At 41.8% G+C, this 16,874-nt stretch overlaps 1 protein-coding gene across 3 annotated transcripts in view; it reads left to right on the plus strand.

The window, feature by feature from the left end:
* The window catches only part of MAGI3 (membrane associated guanylate kinase, WW and PDZ domain containing 3), a 497,671-nt gene that overhangs the window by 295,760 nt on the left and 185,037 nt on the right, over positions 1-16,874 (plus strand). For all 3 annotated transcript variants that reach the window (XM_077481559.1, XM_077481557.1, XM_077481558.1), the window contains exons 4-6: positions 3,998-4,210; positions 5,856-6,021; positions 9,809-9,888. In XM_077481559.1, coding sequence (XP_077337685.1) covers positions 3,998-4,210; positions 5,856-6,021; positions 9,809-9,888 — 459 coding nt within the window. The remainder of the gene's footprint in view (positions 1-3,997; positions 4,211-5,855; positions 6,022-9,808; positions 9,889-16,874) is intronic.

Consider the following 16,874-nt stretch of genomic DNA (forward strand, 5'->3'; position numbering starts at 1 on the left):
TTAGTTATGGTAGCATAGTATCCGCATACTTTTGTATACCTCTGCCGGCAGCCCGTCTGCTCCTGGGGACTTGCCCGAATGTGAAAGAGTCAGGGCCTGTGAGAGTTTGTCGGTTGTGAGAGGGGCATTCAACATGTCCCTATCAGACCTCTCAAGACGTGGCAAACCCCAAGAGCAAGTCCGGGATATCAGTGGGAGCAGAGGAGACCTTAAAGGAATCTTTCAATCTTCAAACCTCTTCATAGAACGTTTGAAATGTCGTGATAACCTCCGGATCAACATTCACTACCCGGCCGGTGGCATCTTGGACTGCCGCTATGAATGGGGGTTCTCTACCGGACTTAGCCATTATGGCCAACATATGTCTGGTGTTCTCCCCCTCCTCATAGTATTTCTGTTGCAAAAAACAAATGCTTGTTTTCTGCCTTTGATGCTGTCAAATATTTAACCAACTTTTGTGCCTCCAACCATCTCCTTTTCGTATGGTTAGTCGGGTTTGCAATGAATCCAGATTCCGCTTCCCTTAGTTCCTTTAGGACGGAAAGATCCCAGTTCTTGGTCCTAGTCTTTATGGAGGAGATTGCCTTAATAAACTGGCCTCTAAGAAAGGCCTTATGAGCATCCCAGCACATGCCCTAGGGCGCTGTTTTTTTATTAATGGCGATAAAGTCCACAAGAGCGATAGTTACCGGGTCCGGTGTGGTCTAACAAGGATAGCCAAAATGGATTTATTTTCCAGTGTTTCCATTTGCTGGGGCCAGCGGTATTTATCTTAGCCCAGTATGGAGAGTGGTCAGAGACCGTCCTCGGTTCATACTGAGTATGAGCAATGTATGGTAGCATCGCCTCATTACAAAGACCAAGGTCAATTCTGAAGAGGCCACTGTGTGATGCAGAGTGGCAGGAATATGTCTTAGTTTGGGTGTTTTTTAGGTGCCAGACATCATGTAGTCCCATCTACATCAGTAGGTGGGCAAATGGTGTCGGGCCACCTGTCTTAAATCTATCAGGGCAGGCCATCAAAAATGTATATAGCTGGAAGTTTAAATAATTATTAATGTCGCCCACGAGAGCTGGAACATTAGGGTGATGGGCCAGAAAGCTTGCCAAAATGTTAAGGACTTCTGCAGAGAAGGGAGGGGGTATCTACACATTTGCTAATATACATTCTAAGCCCTCCAAAAACATACCTCCCCTTGTCATCTATCACTGAGAGTGCACATGTGAAGGGGATATTTAGAGTATACTTACTCCCCAAGAAAACTAGGAATATGCAGAGTGAAACTGCTGGCTGAACGTACAAGCTGTGAATTGTATGTATTGGTCTGTATGCATATGCGTTTCTTGTAAGCAAAGTATTGAGGACCGTAAGCGCTTAGTCACATGTATCACAGCCAGCCGTTTCACTCCTCTACTCAGTCCCAGCACATTCCAACTAAGCACTACATGAGATCCAGCCGTGTCCTTTGATTATAAAACGTCTGACTGACAAAAGTCAGGAGAGGGTATAGATTCCATTCACACAACTCACAACTTACATGTGTACCATGCCATTGTATGCAAATAGGGAAAATAAAAATTTTTTTTGAGCGTGCTGAAGTTCAGTTTTTGGTGCAGGATCAGCAATAAGCAGACGGGTCATCCCTCTGGAGTTCTGTATTGGGTCCTGGTCCGTGAAGAGAAGCACCAAACAGTCCAACAGGACCTTTACAAAAAACATTAAGAAAGATCTTCGTCCCCGGGGACTGTCAAGGCACCTTGAGTGTGGGGAGACGAGAGTCTTGGCCTGTCTTTGGTGCTGTTCCTGTGCCTAACTGGCATACCAGGCAAAATGGGGTTGATAGAATCATGTAGTATCAGTAGGGAAGGATATACGGTGTCGGGGTCTCTGTTCTGTATACCGTGAGCTTATGTGCATCATACAGCCAGCCTGTGATTTGCTGTCTCCTCTCGAATGAATCGTTCCTCTCTGTCCAGACATTGCGACACCAATTGTGGTCTGTCAAAGAAATGGACCTGGTCTCTGGCCACCACACAGAGACGGGAGGGGTATAGCATAGAGTACTGTACATTGACGGACCTCAATAGTTTCTTTACATCGTTGAATTGCACTCTCTGCTTCTGCACTTCCACAGAGAAGTCAGGAAAGAGTGAGATTTTGGAGTTAGCCATTTTTAAGGCGTCTCCCAGATTCCTGGCTGTTGAGAGTATAACGTCTTTATCTTTGTAATTGAGTAGTTTGAACAGGAACATGTGAGGCGGGTTGCCCGGTGGTAATGGTTTCATGGGTACTCTATGGGCTCTTTCGATGCTGAACATGGGAGAAAAGGCTTCTTTCCCATATATCTGGAGAAGCCACTGTACAATAAATTGTATTGGATTTTTTCCTTCGGTCTTTTCAGGAATGCCGATCGCTTGGACATTATCTCTCCTCATCCTATTTTCCATGTCATCTATGCGGACAGCCTGCTTGTCTACCACCATTGTGTTGTAGTGTACCTCCCGTTGTTTAGGGGCCCATTCATCATTCAATGTGCTCAGTCTGCCCTCCAATGCTGTGATTCGGCATTTTTTGCATATCTTGTCTAACATAAGATAGTTCAGTTTTAACTCCTTTCGTTTCTGGGCTTAGGGCTGCAATAGAGGTGTTGCATGAGAACACTGCAGCCATAATGTCTCTTAGAGTGGGCTCTAGACTGTCCTGGTCAGGGGCATGGGCTAATGGTTCATCTAACACACATACTGGGGTAATCTCGCTGTTCAATGGAAGACGAGGTGTAGCAGAGTCCTCAAGCAGTATGGTGTCATCAGCCTCATTGCGGTTTTCATCTGGGTCGGGGTAGATGAGTGCAGGCTGAGGGGGGTTCCTAGGTGCCGTTTTGCTAAAAAGCTTCATAGCTGCAGCCTTGTAAGTCTCCTTTGCAGCACGAAGAGGCCCGCCACCATCTTGGCCAGCTTGGTCCGGAGCGGGACGCTGATCCCCGCTTTGACATGGTGCCCAGTGAAGCCAAGGATACCGCCATGTAGCCAGGGGCGGCGGCTATCTATTTCGGTAACTGGGGATGCGGAACAAGTGGTATTTCAAGCTGTTTGCAGGATATTTGTGCGCATGTATGGGGGAGCAGTGTGACCTTGCTGCCCTGTTACATCCACTGATAAGCCACGCCCCTTGCTTTCATTTCTGAATGGTAACTGATAGAGAGAAATCTATCCAGAATCTGTGTGTTGTGTTTACAAACACACAGATCTGTGTGCTGTGATTGCCCATAGCCGATCAGCAGGTATAGAGAAAAAATAGACTGTAACCTGCTGACTAACTCAAGCTGTGTCTAATCACAGCACAGGTCAGCAGGGGACGCGTGCATGCATGTCTCTAAAGAGGGAAGTTCACTGTGACGTACTGGTACAAAACGGTGCCTGGGGGAGCCGCCCACCAGCAGTAAATGTATTGTTGGCGGGCAGGTGGTTAAATACATGTGTGCAAAGGCAAGCTGTAGTGTTTACTGCATTACATTCATTCTCAGAAGTGATTTTTTCACCTTTTCTACAATCAGGTTCTGAAAGACGTGCAGGATGTCAGTCTGTCAGTAGGGTTATTATGGTAATGAATCTTGAAGAGCAAGAAGGTGGTCACATGGTATCTTAGCTCCTTACAAAAGGCTCATGGAAAGGTTTACTCAGAACATTTCTCAGCCAGCCATGGACCTGCATCATCTTTGCTGGTTACTAACCAGTCCTATAAACCTGAAAATATTTGCATGTTAAACAGTGTTTTTTATATGGAAACTATATTATAATTTATGTTAGATTATACGAAAACTACCACTAAACAGCCCAAAAGGATACAATAAAATAATATCATTATTGTATTATGAGCAATATGTGACCTACCTTTCAGTTGTATTTCTGATATATATTATATGGTTCATGTACATTCATGCACCGTTCTCCATTGCTTTGTTTGTGCAGTGTTAAACACTTTGCATTTTGTTGGCAGGTAATTTCTATGGCACTCCTAAACCACCAGCCGAGCCAAGTCCCTTCCAGCCTGATCCTGTGGATGGAGCCCTATTTGATGCAGACTTTGACACAGAGGTCACGAGGAAGAGAACCACATCTGTCAGTAAAATGCAGCGCACAGACTCTTCTCTCCCTGAAGAGGAGGAGGATGAGGATAGAGAGGCTATCAATGGCAGCAGTGGAAGTACAGGTGAGGATTAAATTAATTTGGAAACAGTAGGCCCTATTAACTGTTTCATATTATAGGAGAAGTAAAAAATAGTTCTGCAGCTTGTCAGGTTATATAGTACTGCAAAAAAAGGTTGTAAAGTAATAATGCTTTAAAAAAAAAATCTATATTTTGATTGTTTTTGCAATTTACCAACTGCAAAGTGGGCAAGAATAATCTAAATCAAATCAATATTTGGTGTGACTACCCTTTGGCTTCAAACCAGCATCAATTCCTATAGTTGTACACTTGCACAAAGTCAGAAACTTTTTAGAATTAGAATCAGGTGCATGATTAACCAGTTATACCAAGCAGGGGCTAATGATCATCAATCGCATGTGTAGGTTGAAACTCGATCATTAACTGAAAAAGAAATAGCTGTGTAGAAGGCTTAAAACTGGGTGAAGAGCAGCCAAACTCTATCACTCTAAGTTGAGGTTGTGGAAGACAGTTTCATGTCACAGGTCATACACTACGGCAAGACTGAGCACAGCAACAAGACACAAGGCAGTTATATTACATCAGCAAGATCTTTCCCAGGCAAAGATTCCAAAGCAGAGTGGGCTTCAAGATGTGCTGCACTAACAAACGGCCAACGTTGAGTACTGTAGACGCAGTGATCGGCCAAGAAAACTTAATGCAGCACTTCCTGCTTACTTTCCTTTGACATCAGAAGATGTCCAGCGGTGCCATCAACAAGGGACTGGCAGGAAACTAGTGGAACTCAGGATCACCCATCTACTGTCTGGAGAAGTGTGGCCAGAAGTGGGATTCATAGAAAAATTGTGTCCAAAAAAGCCACCCCTCTGATGAGGAAACAAGGCTAAGCGACTCAACTATGCACAACAACATATGAACTGGAGTGCAATGTTGTGAAGGCACAGTAGTGTCAATTATAACAGCCCTCATAGAAGTACGTGACATTTCACATGTCCTGCAACTTTGGGTCTCAAAGTCAGATTTAGCGGGTTCCATAATTTAAAGTGTATCTAAACCCAAGAACGAAATTGTAATATATATTACGCCTTAATAGTATATAGATGTGATGGCCAGAAATGCTTCTGACAGATACTTTTTACTATTTTTGGAAGGTCACAGCGGGGCTGGTTATTGCAGGGGATGCTTTGATCAGATATTGTGCATGTAGCAATCTGTAGATCTTTGTCTTTCCTTTCTTTAAGTATTAACCGCAATGTTGTCCATTAACATTAGAGAGAAATGCAAACACAATCCAGCTTCCATTTTTCCTACAGTTATGTTCATGAATATGCTTGCTCAGCTTAGCCAGGTTCTCTTGTTTGGAATGGGGAAAGTGCAATCACAAGGGAAAGACGGCCAACAGGATTTATTGCTGTTTGGATCGGACAATTCTAATTTTCATGCCTGAGTATCCAATTCATGGCAGACCAAGCTACTTTTTTAGAAAGGTACCTTGTTGTTAAGTTTACCAGTCCCATAAAGAATATTAGAAGAAAATGGTTCTTTTTACCACCTTTTGGTTGTTTTTGTTCCATATTATTAATCATTTCCCACTAATATGTCTAGCAAGAGCTTCTTCTTGACAAGATGGATTGATATCAATACATGAGCCGTCTGTTTCTTTTTTTTTTCTTCTTTTTTTTATCAGAGCACAGACAGGAATCTACAGAGTGGGGAAAAACCGTCCCTAGCTACAACCAGACCAACAGTTCTATGGACTTCAGGAATTATTTAACACAAAGTGAAAACCTGGAACCCCTTCCAAAAAACTGGGAAATGGCCTACACAGAAGCAGGCATGATCTACTTCATAGAGTAAGTTAATTTGACTGTTTTAGTTACATCTCAACATTTTGTTGTGTTTTGTTTCATATATTATCTATATTATACTGTTGAAGGTGTCCAGCTGTCTGCTTTAAATGCTGGGCTATTTTTCAGCTGTACAGTTAAACCTGCAAGAGAAAGGAATTATTGTTTTTTTTGTTTCCACTAACAAGCCTTCTATCTCACCTCAACATCCCCTGTACCATTTTCCCTTACTGTTATCCTATTAAATTTAACCACAAGTGACCAGGGGTGGCCAGGAACAAACCATGAAAATAATTGTCAAAAGTTATATATTTTGAGGTTTGGCATTGCCTTCTTTAACCACCTCAATACAGGAAACTTTCACCCCCTTCCTACCCAGATGAATATTCAGCTTTCAGCGCTGACACATTTTGAATGACAAATGCACAGCCACGCAACACTACCCATATGACATTTAAAAAAAAATAATTCACACAAATACAGCTTTTTTTTGGTGGTATTTAATCATCACTGGGTTTTTAAGTATTTGCTAAATAAACGAAAAAAAGGATTGAAAAAAAAAAAACGTTTTTCTTTCTGTTATAAAATTTTGAACATCTTTTTCCTAAATTTATGCCAAAATGTATTCTGCTACATTTCTTTGGTGAAAATAACCCAAATCAGTGTATATTATTTAGTCTATAGGAAAGTTAGAGTTCACAAACTATGGTATATATCTGAAAATTTATCAATCCTGATGCCTCATCTAATTTCTTGAGGCCTGAAAACACCAGGACAGTACAAATACCCCAAAATTCCCCCTTTTTGGAAAGTAGACTGTCCAAGGTATTTAGTAAGAGGCATGCAAGTTTTTTTTTTTTTAAGTTGTGATTTTTGTCAGAATTTTTGGAAAGATGAAGGAATAAAAAAAAAAAAAAAAAAAAATTACTTTACCTATTTTTAGGCTGCTCTGGTCCAGTCACATGATCTCCCCTGTGTCAGCCAGCAACAGGAGCTGTATGGGAGAGGAAAAAAAGCAACAACAGATGGTAATGCCTGGGAGTGGTGATGTCACGCATAAACTCCTGTGGCCCATCCATTCTCTTGCGCTCCCTCCCCTCCCCTTCACCCGCTTTTGGCTGACACAGAGGAGACCAGGTTGGAGAGGCACATCTTTCTTACACGTGTTAAAATCCCTTCATCTATGTCTATACCACCGATCTAACACTAACCTATCTAGCCCTGTATAGAAAAAGTGAGTATACATACCTTTTTTGAAGCCGCTCCAAAACGATCCAACCAGATCTCATGCTGAGCTGTCAGCCACGGCTTCTCTGTGGGAGGCGGGTGCAGAGGACATGTCCAATAATAGAAGCCCCATAGTAAGTCTATGGGTGACATCACTTCCCATTAATTTCACAGCCATTATTGGCTGTGTCCTCTGCAGAGCTTCCACCTCTGGAGATTGGATTGGGTTCAAAAAAGGTATGTATACTCCTTTTTTCTTTACAGGGATAGAGAGGTTAGTGTTAGATCGGTGGTATCTATAGATGCAGGGAATTTAGTTTTTGCATGAACTTCCACTTTAATTAGGTATAGCCTGGAATGTCACATCAACCGTGTTGCTCAAACTCCATTATGGTGTTCAATGAAGGGAATCTGTATCCTTCAATATATATTCTACTACATGCTATAGTTTATGATTGTGGTCATCTTAAAGCAGACATTCTCCACCTACCCCTGATCTCTTAAGAGCATCATTCCTACACTGTAAATATAGTAATATATAAATGAAAACTGCTTGCCTCCTCCTCTACTGTGTCGCTAATGTGCAATTCTTCCTCCTCCTGCATCCTGCACTGCCATTTAAAAAATAAATAAATACGTCATCATCTTTGTTATTGAATAATACCACGCTGCCCCCGATCACACAAGGCACATACATCCGATTATATATGGTGCAGCTAGATCTTGTTCAATAGCAAGCTGCCTTCATCTCGTACGCTGCATGTGCAAGATCAGACAAGATTTTAGAGGCACTGGTGACATGGGCTTCCCAGGGTGCATTTGTGAGGACCTGGTTACGTAATCAGTTCCTTCAAAGAAACAAAGAAGACAAAATATAATGGCAGTTTACTGAAAATGTTTTTAAAAAAAAAAATACTTTTATGGAATTTTTGAAAGGACGTGCAGTGCTGCATGCACCATGATTTTTTGCTGTTTGGGGGTTAAAGGTCTGCTTTAATGTTTTTCAGAAGGTTTCATTGAGGATTTGACAAACAGATTAGCATAATGAGATGATTTTATATATTGTCAAACGTACTGGGACACCTGCCTTTACACACACATATGAACTTTGATGGCGTCCCAGTCTTAGTCCGTAGGATTCAATATTGAGTTGGTCTATGGGAATATTTGACCATTCTTTCAGAAGCGCATTTGTGAGGTCAGGCACTTATGTTGGACGAGAAGGCCTGGCTTGCAGTCTCCACTCGAATTCATCCCAAAGGTGTTCTATCGGGTTGAGGTAAGGCCTCTGTGCAGGCCAGTCAAGTTCTTCCACCCCATACTTGCTCATCCACACTATATTGCCAAATAGGGCACCCTCCAAATTATTTGAGGGGGGGTTATGGTGTGGGGTTGTTTTTCAGGGGTTGAGCTTGGCCCCTTAGTTCCAGTGAAGGGAACTCTTAAGGCATCGGCATACCAAGACATTTTGGACAATTTCATTTGTGGGACCTTTTTGAGGGTGGCCCCTTCCTGTACCAACATGACTGGGCGCCAGTGCACAAACGAAAGTCCATAAAGACATGGATGAGCGAGTTTGGAGCGGAGGAACTTGACTGGCCTGCACAGAGTTCTGACCTCAACCTGATAAAACACCTTTGGGATGAATTAGAGTGGAGACTGCAAGCCAGGCCACCTCGTCCAACATCAGTGCCTGACCTCACAAATGTGCCTCACAAATGTACTTCTGGAAGAATGGTCAAACATTCCCATAGACACACTTCTAAACCTTGTGGACAGCCTTCCCAGAAGAGTTGAAGCTATTATAGCTGTGTGGGTCAGCCAACTCAATATTGAACCCTACAGACTAAGACTGGGATGCCAATAAAGTTCATCTGTGTGTAAAGGCAGGTGTCCCAATAACTTTGACAATATAGTGTATATATAAAGTTAAAGTAGAACTATAGGCAAAACGTTTTCTTTCATTTTAGTAAGGGAAGGTTTTAACTCCTGTAAGGCTTATTTTTGCCTTCTTTGTCCCATTGGGGAGATTTATCTTCACTTCCTGTTCTATAACCACAGGAAGTGAAGAAATTCCTGAAAACTAAAAGGAAATTCCTTGGGAGTCACCAGAATAAGTGTCCCAATTGGAAGATTCCCCCTCTATTACTTTTCTGGGGACAAGCCAAAATTTGGGATTTTCTTTTACTTTCAGTGGTAAACAGGAAATAGAGAGGGTGAATCTCCTTAACGGGGGCACAGATAGCAATAACAATTGATAGGTGTTCTAATCCACCCCCCCTCTATCCAAAAGGTTTTGCTTTCAGTTATACTTTAATGTAAGTACAAGGAGTTTGTAATACACAGTGCACAATTTAACCCAAATTTTCACTATAATTTGATTAATACGTTTAGGCTAATTTAGGAACACCAATAATATGTTTAATGCGTTCAGGAGCATCAATACCAGGAAAATTGCACAAATATGACCACTAGATGTCGCTGACATTCTTAGGAAATAAGCATGTAAAGTAAACTATTGCATCTGATACAAGAATAACATATTGTTGCCATTTTTCTTTCCTAGCCATAACACAAAAACAACGACATGGCTGGATCCTCGTCTGTGCAAAAAAGCGAAAGCTCCAGAAGACTGTGATGATGGTGGTAAGTATTGTTTCTTCATTGTCCATAAACACTATAAAGGAAAAACTAGGCTTTTTCCAGAGAGGGGTCGCAGAATCAAACTAGTTTCAAAATCCTTTGTAAGCCTCTAGGTTTAATGTTTTAGTACAATTTTTTTAATGAATGTTCAGTGGATTCCATTGCATATCGGTTTTAGAGTTTATTGCTCATATGTAGTTGCAGGTGATACTTTAGAGAAACTACCATGGTATGTGGCCAGTTATTTTTTTAACACATATTCCTTTTTAAAATCGCATACATATAGGCCAGTGATGGTGACCCTTGGCACTCCAGATGTTTTGGTACTACATTTCCCATGATGCTCAACTACGCTGCAGTGTGCATAAGCATCATGGGAAATGTAGTTCCAGAATATCTGGGGTGCCAAGGTTCACCATCACTGATATAGGCTATAATGCAGTGTGCACCGTTATCATAGGATTATTTAGAGGCATTATACAGATCGGTGTTCTCCAAACTAACAGTGTTCTCCCATTGACACCAACAATTGGGCACATGTCCTCCCACTGCCATCAATGAAGGGGTACAATTCCTCCCAGTGACACCAACAATGGGGCACAATTCCTCCCATGTACACCAACAATTGGGCATATCTCCTTCCATTGACACCAGTGAAGGGGCAAAATTCTTCCTAGTGACACCAAGGACAGCTTTCCTACAATTGACACCAACAATGGGGCATTGTTTAGTTTTGCTGACACCAAGACGATTTCTACGCCCGCTAGCCTCAGTCTGGCCCCCCCCGCAGTCTGAAGACCCCTGATAGATTTTCAAAAGAGCAATCATTGCATGCATAGGTTGTTTCCTTTCCAACATTCTGTCTGTGGTTATTTGAAACTCCCTACAGAAGTGTCTGAAGAGAGGGGGGGACAAGAGGTAAAAGTCACTTCTCTGACTCATTTTTGTTTGTGTGTATATATATTTCAACCTAGAGTTTTTGAGCTCTGTAAGATATATGATGAGGTAGGAAGAGCATGTGAAAAGCAGCTCTACATGCTGGCTGTATGTGAAAATACAGCAAATTCATATGCAACATTTTATATTTACCAAACTAGAACATTATTTCTAATGGGGACACAAAGTATTTAACCCCTTTCTGTCCATGCTATAGCCAAAAGACGGAAGGGTGTACATGGAAGTCCTCCTGTGATCGCGCTGCCTGTGGTGCGCTCTGTGACGCTGATCACAGATTGGGGTAAAGGGCCAATCACAGCAGCCCTTTACCATGTGATCAGCTGTGTTCAATGACAGCTGAACACAGAAGTAAACACATGCCGGTTACCGGCTTTTTTTTTTGTTTCTGCACGCTGACAACGGGTTAAAGGGACATCAGCACTGATAATCAGGGGACTGATTATCAGTGCAGTCCCAACAGTGCTGCCAATCAGTACCCATCAGTGCCTCTTCATCAGTGCTGCCATCCAGTGCCCTTCAGTGCAGCCTCCTCAACACACATCAGTGCAGCTTCACCCGTACACATCAGTGAAGAAGAAAAATTACTTGTTTGCAAAATTTTATAACAAACTATACATTTTTTTTTCTTTTTCTTTTTTTTCATTTTCAGTCTTTTTGTTTGTTTAGCAAACAATAAAAAAATCAAGTGGTGATTAATTACCACCAAAAGAAAGCTCAGTTTGTGTGAAAAAAAGATACATATTTTATATGGGTACAGTGTTGGATGACTACGCAATTGTCATTCAAAGTATGACAGTGCTGAATATTGGCCTGGGCAGGAAGGGGGTAAAAGTGCCAGTAGGCAAGTGGTTAAAATGGAAAATCACCTTGATGGAACCCATAAAGCATGTATAATCTGACAGAGGTTCTAACCCTGTATCCATTACTTACGTTTAGTTGGAGTAGAGCTTTAAGGAAATAGATACTTTATGGATTACTTTTACTATTTGGTTAAATCGGTTGTAAACCCGCAGATTTTTTTTTTTTCTCACCTGCAAAGGAAAAGGCATAATGAGCTAGTATGCACCGCATACTAGCGCATTATGAAATACTTACCTTAGAATGAGACCCCGACATCTGGCCCGATCCACGCCAAGGGAGCTGACATGTTTCCTCTGCGTTTCTTCCAGGTATCGCGGCATCCGCCGCTGTGAGTGGCCGGAGCCGCGATATTGTCACTCCGTCGCATGCATGTGGGAGATTTCTCTCCGGCAGGGTCCGGCGTCTGCCGGACTTTCAGCCGAGAATCCCCTGTGTGCATGCGCCACTGCAGTCAGCGGCGCATTGCAAGGGGAATATCTCCCAAACTGTACAGGTTTAGGAGATATTTTTTTTACCTACAGGTAAGCCTTATTATAGGATTTTCTGTAGGTAAAATTCCCAAATTTGACTATAAAACCACTTTATGTATGAGACTTCTTAAATGTGTATTTCCATACAACAGTTTATAAACGACATTACAAAGCCCATTTATCATAAACGTCTTGAATTCGTAGAAAGATGTATTTTCTTGTACAATCTCCCATGTTATGTCTGAAGGCTAAAATAATGCACAATTAAAGAATAACTCTACTTTATAAAAAAAAAAATAGATTTTGAAATGGGCATATGAATAAATCATCAAACTTGCTGTTTACTTTTGTTAGAATGTTCTTGTGCATCTATAAATCAAGGTTTCTGCCAGCTTTTAAAAAGCACTTATTACTGCATTAGAAGCCGTCTGCTAACTAAAATCCCTGAAACAAGTCTCCATAAAGATGCCCCCTCCCGCTGCATGTGCTAGGCAGGCATATTAGATATGAGTCAGAGAAAAAATAGACATGTAGTTGCCTTGCTACATTGATTGACAAGACCTGCAGTGACCTCACTCTCCTTGAAGAAACTCCCAACTAGTTTTCATTTTGGAAAAAAATACCACCTGTAATATCTCCAGAACAAAAGGAGGTATGAACCTGAAATGGTTTCTTTAAAATAATTTCGGTATACGTAGTAGACCCGGGAGAGTTTATTTCTATTTTTTACAGATATCATAGTAGATCGCTTTCTTACACGGATATTAAAGTTGTTTTATATGAAATTTTGAATGAATGGCCCAGTAAATGCTATACACAGATTTATGAATGGGATCTGGCACAATAAATGCATATGCAAGATTGTGGAACTGTAGAGCTATGGGCAAAATACACAATGAGATATATGACACAGTCTGCCAATAAAACAGTGGATTTTGTTTTTGGGACAAATTATGCTTTCAATCGAAGGTTTTACTGTGTTACAGGGAGTAACACAGTAAAACCTTCGATTGAAAGCATAATTTGTCCCAAAAACATGCTTGTAATCCAAAGCACTCGTATATCAAAGCAAATTTCCCCATAAGTAATAATGGAAACTCACATGATTCATTGAACAACCATTTATTCATAGGTCCTTCACTTTATAGTCTATATAACAAGATTGTAGCAATGTGACCAGGTTGGTACAAGTACTTATGCAAATACTTGGTATCGGCACTGGTGCAACGCTACTGATTGCCAGCATATGGGAAGCACACTGTCTGCTAGAGTAAGGCAGGCAGAGAGACAACCAACATAACGGAAGTGCATTGACCACCAGCTTAAAGTGGTTGTAAACCCTTACAAACCACTTTGACCTACAGGTAAGCCTAGATTAAGGCCTACCTGTAGGTCCAAGAAATATCTCCTAAACCTACACGGTTTAGGAGATATTTGAAGAAAGAGAGGCACCGCTGTCTACGACGCATGCGCTGTAGACAGCAGCGCGCAGGTGCACTGAGCGCGCCGCTGTCAACGGTGATATGCCGCGAGTGGCGACTCCTGTGCACATGCGCGGGAGTGACGTCATTGCAGCTTCGTCGAATGACAGCGGTGGAGCAGCGAGACCCACCGAGAAGATGGATGCTCCGGACTACAGGGGACAGCGGTGACTTCGCTGGCTCCTGTGTCAGGTAAGTGACACATAATGGGCTACTATGTGATGCATTGTAGTCCATTATGCTTTACCTTTGCAGGGAATCAACGAGGAAGTAAACCCATCAGGGTTTACTTCCTCTTCAAGGGGGCATGCTGACCACCAGTCTAATGAAACATGCTGACCACTGATTACTAGGGAAATTTAAAGATTAATTCCTTGATTAATCAATTCATTTTTTTGATTGATCAAAAAAATTTTTTTTTATTTTTATTTTACTCACCTCTCCGCCGGCTTCCAGGGCTTTAGGGAGTTCCATCGGAGATCCGGTTATTTCATGGACATTGACGTCATTGGACTTCCCCCCTTCCCCAAGTGCCTCTGTCTGCTAACGAAGGGAAGGGGGGAGGAGTCCGGTGACGTCGAAGTTCTGATTGAACGTAACGCGTATGGGGGAGTAGCTACGCATGCCGTCACCCTCTGCTGCTCTATGGAACTAACACGATTGTCGGCTTTAGATGCTGTGTTTTTATCATCTTTATGTAAATTTTTGTGTTCAAACGCAAACTACTCAATCTTATACTTAAGCGGTGAGCACTTAGATCATTTCTTTCTACCCATGGCCTGACGTCCTTTCTGAGATCTAAGGGGACATGAGAGAAGTTTATGGTCCGTGTTAACCCTTTTGATACCCGCTTGCATGACCACCTGTTTGCACAGGGGTCCATGCCATAGGGTGAGAGTGATTAGTTAGACCAGAGGTGGAGGGATTGTCATGCTACTGTGGGAAAAAAAAATACTTATGTCAGTGCTACAGTTTGAATTTAAAACATATTTGTGTGAACTGTGAAGTTAAGTCATAGATTGTGGAAACTATTGTCGAGTGATTGTATACAGTGTATACCACATTTACCACTGACTAATGCAGAGTTGCAATGCAAGGAGATCAGCTAAAAGTAGTTGGATCTGTATGTGTTATAATTAATCGAAAAAAATTGATTGCTGTGTAAAGAGGAGGTAAGGGAATGCACAGCGATGATCTCTTCTCCCCTCTCTTCCCCTTCACACAGAGATGGGTGCACAGAGAGACTAAAAACATTTTCTAACCTTAATGCAAACAATGCATTAAGGTAAATAAAGTTTTTAGGTTTAGCAACTGTTTACTAGATTACAGACTACTAAATTCTGTGGGCTGTACTGTACAATTACATTGTCCTGACTCCTGCACTCTGACTGTTTCTCTGTATTGGGCATGTTGTATCTTACTGCTATACTGTTTACGCCAAAATCTTCTCCACACAATGGCCCCTGCCTGCCCAACTTAATACTGACAAGACATTCATCACCCTACTTACCACTGACCAGGCATTTTTCCACCTATTTACTGCTGCGTTTTTGCCGTACCTCTTGAAGAATATGAACTGTGACTGCTGGATTCTCCACTATGAACACATGCTGTTAGGGGGCCTATTTAAAAATGTAGCCATGGGCCCTGTAATTTCTAGTTATGCCTATACCTGGGCTCCCTTTATTTACTAACTATAGAGTTTTTTTTTTTCCATCATGTGCAGTGGCTTTTAACCATTAAGCCGCGTACACACGGGCGGATTGTATGGCCTACTTAGTCCGTCATACAATCCGACGGACAGTCCGTCATACTTGACCACACACGGATGCACACGGATGCACAAACAGTCCGTCGAAAGCTTGCGCGATGACGTGTACAGCACGGCTGTGTGTATTCAAGCCAAGCTTGAGGGTAATTCCGTCAGATAAACCATCCAATTTTTTGCCCACGGAAAATCCGCTCGTATTTACGGGGCATATGAGTTATTATGGGGAAAAAGGTGTCTCCACTGATGCTTTATCACCAAGGCTTGTTTCCACAACAACCCAAAATTTTCAAAATCCAATTGTCATTGGGACAGAAAATGAGGTGAAATCTTCTGAACGGGGCACATGCAGCAAAACAAACCCCACAGGGGTGATAACCCTTCCCTATGCTATCCAAAAAGCTTAAAAATTGTTGTTTTGGCTGGAGCTACGCTTAAAAAATGTACCTGTTCCGACTTACAAAGTGATTCAACTTTCGAACAAACCTACAGACCCTATTTTATTTGTAACCCTGGACTGCCTGTAATCTTTTCTTACTTTTCTGGCCTCATTCAGTTCTTTCATTGCAACATTCCCCTGATGTGACCCTGCAAGCTGTTGGTGCTGAAGTGTCAGGGGAATGAAATAGGGAGGGGGGAGGGGAATGAAACGCATTTTGAATTCTGTGAGATAAATTCTTCAGTGACAGCTCACACTGTTGTGTATTTTCTTTATTAAAGTCATGTAATAGACTGCACACTTGTCAATTTGTACCTCGTTGTGCATTTCTCAGTGTAATAAACACCCTGAAATAATTAGGATTGGATTGCGCATCCCTGTGGAATTGGCCCATTTACATCCACAAACAATGTGAGGTGATAACACAGCTGTACAACCTACTGCTAGTCAAAAGCTGATGTAATTTCCCAGCCAGAATTAGCATTCCCACCCAGCTGTGCTAGAACATCATGTACGTTTAAGTAAAGACGACCTAAGGCATTGAGAGACGAATCTTCAAAGCACTGTAGAACATGATGATTCAGTGTGCTCAGCCAGCAGGCTATGTGTCACATTCGGCTTATCTGTATTTAATAATTAGTAGCAGGCTAGCCGACACTAAAAACTGCAGTGCCATACACCGCAAACAAGCTGTTTACTAGTCACTTAACATGGCACACGGCCTTAATGTGAAATTTATTCTGCATACAATTACCTGGCCATAATTCACTGATATTTTTAGCACTGATTTTCCATTGATGTTGTTAGCGCAGATGGCTACTTGATATGAACTACTTATCAAACTCATGCCTAATTTTCCCTGTTATTATTCTTCATATAAAATATACAGTATATGCAGGATAAAAATCCATGAGTGAAATGTAATGTATTGCAGCTTACAAGTCCTTAGATATGTTAGCAATCGTTTTTCTTGTTTTAGGGTAATTACATTTTTGCAAGTGCAGGAAAATCGT

Source organism: Lithobates pipiens, unplaced genomic scaffold (genome assembly GCF_037356315.1).
Source record: "Lithobates pipiens isolate NorthernLeopardFrog02 unplaced genomic scaffold, aLitPip1_a1.2 Scaffold_16, whole genome shotgun sequence".
NCBI lineage: Eukaryota > Metazoa > Chordata > Amphibia > Anura > Ranidae > Lithobates > Lithobates pipiens.